At 35.9% G+C, this 8,248-nt stretch overlaps 1 protein-coding gene across 1 annotated transcript; it reads right to left on the reverse strand.

Moving 5' to 3' along the window:
• Positions 1-2,320: 2,320 nt before the first annotated feature.
• Positions 2,321-4,079, reverse strand: LOC132305213 (F-box/LRR-repeat protein At3g59200-like). Its single transcript, XM_059802886.1, has 2 exons — positions 3,900-4,079; positions 2,321-3,070 (listed from the first exon to the last, which is right to left on the reverse strand). Exons 1-2 carry the CDS (start codon positions 4,077-4,079, stop codon positions 2,321-2,323), a joined length of 930 nt encoding a protein of 309 aa, XP_059658869.1.
• Positions 4,080-8,248: the final 4,169 nt, after the last annotated feature.

Genomic DNA, 8,248 nt, shown 5'->3' on the forward strand with positions numbered 1-8,248 from the left:
CCTCATGGGAACTTACCATAATGCCCCCAAACGGCTATATTCTTCCAAGGGCATATAAATACACAATGTATGGACATTGTGGGAAAGTAAGAGACAGTGCATTCAAGAGAAATCATAGAGCATTAAAGAGCCAACACTTGAGAGACCTTATGAGGCATTAAAGAGTTTTTGTTCTTCATCTTCTCTTCATCTTTCATTCATATCATTCATATATAAAACTTAAGAAAGTCAATTAAAGATTTAAAGTCGAATCTTCAAAGAGCTTTTGCTCTATTCTACACTTGAGAGATTCTATTAAGTTCATAAGAGCTTTTGTTCTTCACTTATATCATCTTTTCTCATTCATATCATACATACAGTTTGAGCTTCACTTGATTTCATATATTCTCTATTGTGAGGTTTAATTTTTATCAATTCTTGAGAGGATTTCTTGTACTACAAATATACTGTAAGCCTAAGAGGAAGAGTTTCTCTTAGCAAAGAAATTGTAAGGGTTGGTGTGATCTATGTAAGACTAAGAGAGGTGGTCTCTTAACAAGGATATTATAAGGACTAGTTTGGCCCAAAGGAAGACTAAGAGAGGTTGTCTCTTAACAAGGAGAAACAAAGAGTTGCTTCTAATCAAAGTTTGCTCTCCACCCGTAAGAAGGAGCCATAGTGGATTAGAAAGTCTCAAGAGGGGTTTTGAGCCGAATAGTAGGAGTTTCCAAACCTCGCTAAAATTGCCGTGTCTGTGTTTGCAATTTCTCTTCCCTTATCTCTCTTATAATTGTGCCATTAATTTGCTGAATTCATATCTCTATTATTGCACAATTGCTATAAGTTACTTGCTAGAAATTGAAGTTTTATAAATTGAAAATCAGCCATTGCATGCTACTACATATATTTGTTGATATTGTTTAGCTCATATTTGTTAAAACTGAAATTGCATACTATCCACTTAGTTTTTTAATCTGCCATTATTAGACAAGAACTCTATCCCAAGAGTCCATTCTTGGGCAACATAAAGAATGATTTCACCTTAATTAGTGCATGTCATGCTTCAAATCTAGGACTGTAATTTGGTTGCAAGTCCCTGTTTAAGAGATGAGTTAACAGCAGAGTAGAACAAACTCATCATCAAATGAACCTTTCAAGATCTTCTTTTTACTAGTCGATAATGTAACATAAATATCACAAAAATAATCTGACAAATGAAAAGTTCTTTATGACATCATTTAAGGCCCTGTTTGGGATGACTTTTGAAAAATCACCTCCCAAACAGCTTTTTTTTTTTTTTTAGTTGGTATTTACACACACTTGTCTCTTATGAAACTTGAACCCTGACCTCCCTTTGGGAAGTAAGAGATTGATACTGCTAGGCTACTAGCGCGTTAGTAATAATACATAGTTACCAAACACTAACTATTAATAAGAAGCAACTAAGTAGAAGCAAAAGGAAGCATAAAGCAAGTTCATATCTTAATCACACCAACTCCCTTCAAAAATAGCGCTCAAGCATTGAACGAACCTCAACTTGGCAACCCCTTGGTAACATCAAAAGTTTTTTTGCAAATCTCCAACTCCAACTCTTCACCCGGATAATAACAACCAATTATCAATTTCTCCAAAAATCTTGAATTCATCAAGAAATACTCCACCATTTTCAGCTCAGCACTCTTCCCATCAAACTCCTTAATTTCGATTTTCTTTAGGTGAAATAACAAACAAGAAGGCACATACTGAGGTTGATACCAACCTGATGTTGTCCGCTTTTCCTTTAGTTCATCCCGTGAAAGTCCCTAATCAAATACGAAATATAAATAGTAACAACACTATTTTAATTACTAAGGTAATTTTTCTCCACTTAAATAATTTAATTTGATCAAAGCAGTTGGTGTTTTACCTGAAAAATTAGAGTTTCCAACCGTGGCGAGCTTTCGACAAAATCCAGTAGCAATTTCCATGGAACATATTGGACATCACCACCAAGCTCCAAATATGTCAACCGTTCAAACTTTAGCGACGGAGATCTGCACCACTCAAATCTCTTCATGCAAAAAGAAAATGAATTCAAGTCCATTAACATTTGAAGTAACAGGCAGTTGTAGTCTCAAAAGTACAACTGGGCATTAAAACCACCATTAAAAAATAGACGCACAGAGTGTAGCAAACTAACCTCCATCATATAAAACGATAAATGAAGCCACTGAACTTTAGACATTCTTTCAACAAACTCTGCTATAGCTAGTTCAATAGATCTATCCCGACCAAAAAGGCGATGTCGTACGAAACTAACGTTAGCTTTGACAAGAGCATTTAGTTCATTCAGTGAATAGCCTTATGCTATAGCGTCTTTGTATTTGGGGTCTTGAAGATTTGGTGTATTAAGCACAATCTTGTACTTCGAAGTATGGGAACAAGTTTCATTCAACCAAGTCCCGCAATTCATGGTTAAACTCTTGAGATTGGGGGCAGAAATGTTAAAAACACTGATATTTCCCAAATCACAATTTTCTATGGACAAATCTTCGAGTACAGGGCAGCTAGAAAAGAGCCTATAGAATGAGTCATCATCCGAAAATTTAAGTGAATCAATGACAAGGATTTTAAGACTCTGTAGACAAACCAAAGTAAAAAGCTCATGAGGCAGACTCCCTGTTTTTGAAAGATGAAGTTCACGAGGATTACGTGATAGTGCCGTTGAAACCCATGCATTAACATGTGAAACATCATAACTCCGAGTACATCTCAGACGGAATTTATGCAAATTTGATACGTTACGTGAACGTACATGGTAGACAAAATTTACGAAGCTCTTTTCCACTAAACTTTGTCTTTGTTCGTTACCCTTCCAAGGAGTTGCCGATGCATATAGCAATCCATCATCAAAGTCTAGATTAGTGATTGAGGTCCAGAGGTACTTCCATTTGGTTGACAAGACACTAGTTGCCACTGCATTCTTTGTTGGAAGAAAAGATAGGATATGGCCAATAAGACATGTTGGTAAGTTACTAATCATGTCTTTATAACCTCCCACATTCACTTCCTCAGAATGCACCCACCCGCTTTCCAAAATTGAACCCATCTGCTGAAACATAAAAATAATATATGTATATAATTGCTAAAATAATGCCACTGAAACAATGTAAACAACTTATAAGTCGCTCGGCTAGTCAAACCCAAGGGACAGTGTCTGAGCTCGATTCATGTTGAAACGAGCTTTTCCCTAGCTATGATCAAGCTTGGCTTGACAGTGCTTGAATGAAATCAAGTGATATTAACTTTAGGATTCAAGCTTGGCTTTAATTAAGAAATAAATTTAGGATTGAATTTGTGAACATGGTTCACAGTGCATGTATATCATTGAAAAATATTGAAAAGACATAGGTGGTATCAAATAATATACCCATCTAGGTACTCATCTCAACTAGAATATCATGACACAAATATTAGAGAGAAATTTAAGCAAACACAAAGAGAAAGATGAAGAGAGATATACATACACTAAACTGCTTAGAAATCCACTAGCAATTGTGAAGGTGCGTTTGTCGGCGTTTTGATCGCCGATCGGTGGTTAATAGTAGGTGTTTGCTTGGAAATTCGTCCAGATTAGGTCGTGTGACTCTGAGAGAGAGGAATTCGAGGGATGATGGGTTTGGGAATTAATATGGGCTGGGAATTTAATTTTTGACTACTTTATAAGGTTATATTACAAAAAAAAAAAAAAAAATTGATAAGTATCAATACTGTAAATTTACTATTTTGATCCAAAGTGTCCTTAATGTCACGGGCCTAGAGATTTGGTGCAGCGGGACGGCCCGTGCGGCACCAAGGTGTTACTTCAACTCGCGCAAACGCCCTGATTAGCCACCACGACCTGCCCTCTCAAGAATACATGCTGACTGGTTTTGACCTACCTTGGTCTCATCAGGGGAACGGCTCCAGCTCCCGACTAGTTTGTGCAGAGATGGCCAACTCCCTTCTTCATAGTCAAGTCCTCGACTAGCGACAAGCTCCTCACACTCAACTGAGTTGACCTGCCTGAACTCTGAAGAGGTTTCATCCTGTGCTCCTGCATGCCCCTCCCCTGGAACCATTCCTAGTCAAACTATGCTTTTTGCCAACTAGCATGCGTGTCTTCCATCCTCCAAGCGTCTTAGGAATCACTTCGTGACACTCTCCCCCACCCAAATCCTGCGATGCCCTCATCGCAGTGCGGTGCTTCACTATTGCGTCCACTCCCTTCCAAAGTCTGCCTCCATGCGGTATGCTTGTCTTCCCACCATCGCTTCCTTGTGCAGCTCCCTGCACTGCACTCGCCCAATGATAGGCCTCAGACCAAGGGGACGTCCACTCTTCAAGGACGTGACTCTTCTCCATCATGCAGCCTCCGCGACATCCCGAGCAAGCAAGGGCCTCCTGCCGACTTGATGCTCGCCCTTCACGATGGTTTGCATCAACCAAGGACTAAGCACGAACTTTGGTGCGCGCAGCCCTCCGGCCCTCTAGTGCGCAACTTCAACGGACGCCTCTTCCTAGGGAGATGGAGGCTCTCCCCCCAACTGCATTGATTCCTCCTCATCGACGCAACTTCAGTGATTCGTCTTCATTCTCTGACCCCTCTCGGACCGACAAGGGGGCACCCCACCGTGCTTTACCCCAAGTCCTACTCTGATACCATTTGTCACGGGCCTAGAGATTTGGCGCAGCGGCACGGCCCGTGCGGCACCAAGGCGTTGCTTCAACTAGCGCAAACGCCCTGGTCAACCACCACGACCTGCCCTCCCAAGGATACATGCTGACTGGTTTTGACCTGCCTTGGTCTCATCAGGGGAACGGCTCCAGCTCCCGACCAGTTTGTGCAAGGATGGCCAACTCCCTTTTTCATAGTCAAGTCCACGACCAGCGACAAGCTCCTCGCACTCAACTGAGTCGACCTGCCTGAACTTTGAAGAGGTTCCATCCTGTGCTCCTGCAGGCTCCTTCCCTGGAACCATTCCTAGTCAAACTCTGCTCTTTGCCAACCAGCATGCGTGTCTTCTATCCTCCAAGCGTCTTAGGAATCACTTCTTGACATTAAGCCCCTTTTAAAAATAGTGTTATAAAAATTATAATAATAAATTTCCATTTTATTCAATTTCAGTATTATATTTTCTTCCTTAATTAGATTTCTTTTTATGGAATTTCAGTACTATATTTTCTTCTCTTTAATTTTTTATATATAAAAATAATTTTGCGTTATTATTTATTATATAGAAATAATATTATAGAAATTATAATATTAGATTTCCTTTTATTGAATTTTAATATTATATTTTCTTCACTAATTAGATTTCCTTTTATTGAATTTTAGTATTATATTTCCATCTCTAATTAGTTTTTATTGAATTTCAGTATTATCTTTCCATCTCTAATTAGTTTTTATTGAATTTTAGTAGTTTAATTTTTTAATATATAAATAATATTACAAAAATTATAATATTAGATTTATCAATTATCAGTAGTATATTTTCTTCTCTAATTAGATTTTCTTTTATTGAATTTCAATAGTTAATATTTTATATTTTCCTTCTTTGATTAGATTTCATTTTCTTCAAGTGTTTCCAATTACTATATTATTATTATTATTATTATTATTATTTCTTACTACTATATTATTAAATAAATCAATGTACTAAAATTCTAAAACTCTTTGTACTTCTAATATAAAAATGAGTAGATTTAGATTTCCTCATTTTCATTATATTTTATTATCTTTTATAGTTCAAACTACAAAATTATGAAAATCAGACCTATAATTATTATTGTTCATTCTTCAAGCAATGTCATGGCTATCTGTCAGAGTTTTGTATATATAGAATCAGTGATATGATTCATATGAAAGACTAATGCTCTTAACAGAGTTCTTTCAAACAAGAGACATTAGTGTTGAAGATTTATTGAAAGAATTAATGAGGGAAAAATAGAGGAAAATCTTCAACAATTAGTTCTCTACATTGGATCGAGACAACTTTTTTTTTTTTTGAGATTTGTAAAATAAATGAATTAATCATTTAATATATATTTCAATTCATTAATTAAACACGAAAAGTTCATGACTTATCACGAGAGAGTTCTCTTAAAAGCATTACTCATGGTAACATTAATGAAGGGATAAAAAAGAAAATTATTACTGAAATTGGTGTGGAAAATTATTAGTGAAAGGATAAAAAAGAAAATGTGACTTGGTGTGGAAAATTAAAATTAAAAGGACAAAAAAGAAAATGTGACTTTTTCAAAATAAAGTATGATTTCACCTCAATGAGTGAAATCATGCTTCAAATGCATCTCATAATAAGATGTAAGCTTTCAGCTCGGTTTAACCACACCCACTCCCTTTTTCAAATATCTTAACCACACCCACTCCCTTCAAATATAGCACAAAATTGCTTGCAAAATAAATTTTCTAAAAAAAAAAAACAAGATGACGCAAGAAAATATCAAAGAATCTTAACTTGCCAGCTCCTTGGTAACATCAATAGTTTTTCGAAAATATCCAGCTCACCCCAAAAAGGATGAATCATCAATTTCTCCAAAAATCTTGAATTCATTATGAAATATTCTACCATTTTCAGCTCAGTACTCGTCCCATGGAACGCTTTAATTTCAATTTTCTTGAACTGAAACAATAAAGAAGAAGGCGCGTTCCAAGGTTGATAAGTCGGGTTTTCCTCACGATCATTTTTTGGAAGCGCCTGATCAAACAAGATATATAAATAGTAACACCTCCAATTTAATTGGTCTAAGCGTAAATTTTTCTCTACTTAAACAAAGTGATAACACAGTTGGCGTTTTACCTCAACTATAAGTGATTTAATCAACACAGTTTAGCGTTTTACCTCAAAGATGAGAGTTTCAAGCGGTGGCGAGCTTTTAACAAAATTCAGTAGCAATTTCCATTCAACATATTGGCGATCATCACCCAGCTCCAAATAATTCAAACGTTCAAACTTTAGCAACAGAACCTGCACATCTGAAAGGTCTTCACGCAAAAAGAAAACAAATATAAGTCGATTAATATTTGTTAAAAACAAAAAAAGAAAAAAGAAAAAAGGAAGATGGGAATATTACATATAAATGATGCTAATGACTTGTAATTATCATTTGACGGAGTTAAAGTTTCATAATTTTAAAAAATATGAAGATATGAAAAAACACTATATGCATAAACAGTGGTACCTGTCTAAAATAAAAGTGATATCTAATGTACAAAAAGTAGTACCTCTATGTAAAAAAAGTGGTACATATATGCACTAATGTGTTACCTCAGTGATAGTAAACCGTATTTTTTCATATCCAAATCAATATTTTGGTCAATTTTATTTTTTTAAAATTATGAGACTTTAATTTTATTAAATAATAAATATGAATTATTAGTAACATTTATAAGTAATAATCCAAAAAAATAAGCGCCCAGAGTGTAGCAAACTAACCTCCATCAAATCATTAGACAAACGAAGCCACTGAACTTTAGACATTCTTTCAACGAACTCTGCTATATCAGGAGGTTTTTCTTAAAAGTATCCTCCTAAGAATCTAATGTCAGCTTTGACAAGAGCATTTAATTGATTCAGTGAATAGCCTTCTCCTACACACCCTTTGCATTTTAGATCCTGAAGATTTGGTGTATCCCGATATGATCACAATTTATAGGTAAACTCTTGAGATTGGGAGCAAAAATGTTAAAAATACTAATATTTCCCAAATTACATAAATTTATGGACAATTTTTCAAGCACAGTGCAGCTTGAAAAGAGCCTATAAAATGAGTCATTATCAAAAAAATTGAGTAAATCAACGACAGGGACTTTAAGACTCTGTAGACAAACCGAAGTAGGAACATGGAGAACAAATCTACCCTCGAGTTTAAGTACCACCAAAGTTTTACAAGTAAAAAGCTCACGAGGCAGATTCACAATATGTGAAAGATGAAGTTCACGGGGATTACGTGATAGTGCAGATGAAACCCATGTATTTGATGGGTAGTGTAGAGACTGATAGATACTGTACACCAAGACCCAACTTATTTGGAGGGTATTTTGGTTATTTTCGCACTTGTTATGTTATCCTAGTGCAAGGGTATTTATTCATTCTAAACTCTCTGTATCTGTAGCCGTTTTTATCATCACAGTGAAATCCCTGAAATCCTTGGACGTAGCCCTGAATTTTGGGTGAACCAAGTAAAATCTGTGTGTGTTCTTGTTGTGTGTGTGTTTGATCTATTTCTT

Source organism: Cornus florida, unplaced genomic scaffold (assembly GCF_030987335.1).
Source record: "Cornus florida cultivar Cherokee Brave unplaced genomic scaffold, ASM3098733v1 CherokeeBrave_3.0.0_Hap2_Chr04, whole genome shotgun sequence".
In the NCBI taxonomy this organism is placed as follows: Eukaryota; Viridiplantae; Streptophyta; class Magnoliopsida; order Cornales; family Cornaceae; genus Cornus; species Cornus florida.

What these genes read in the sequence shown, in the direction of transcription:
- LOC132305213 (XM_059802886.1), bottom strand. Translation starts at nt 4,079, where the DNA reads ATGGTTCCAGGGGAGGGGCATGCAGGAGCACAGGATGAAACCTCTTCA. An exon ending in GTTCCCCTGATGAGACCAAG is followed by an intron (nt 3,071 to 3,899) that starts GTAGGTCAAAAC and finishes TTTATGTTTCAG; the next exon opens with CAGATGGGTTCAATTTTGGA.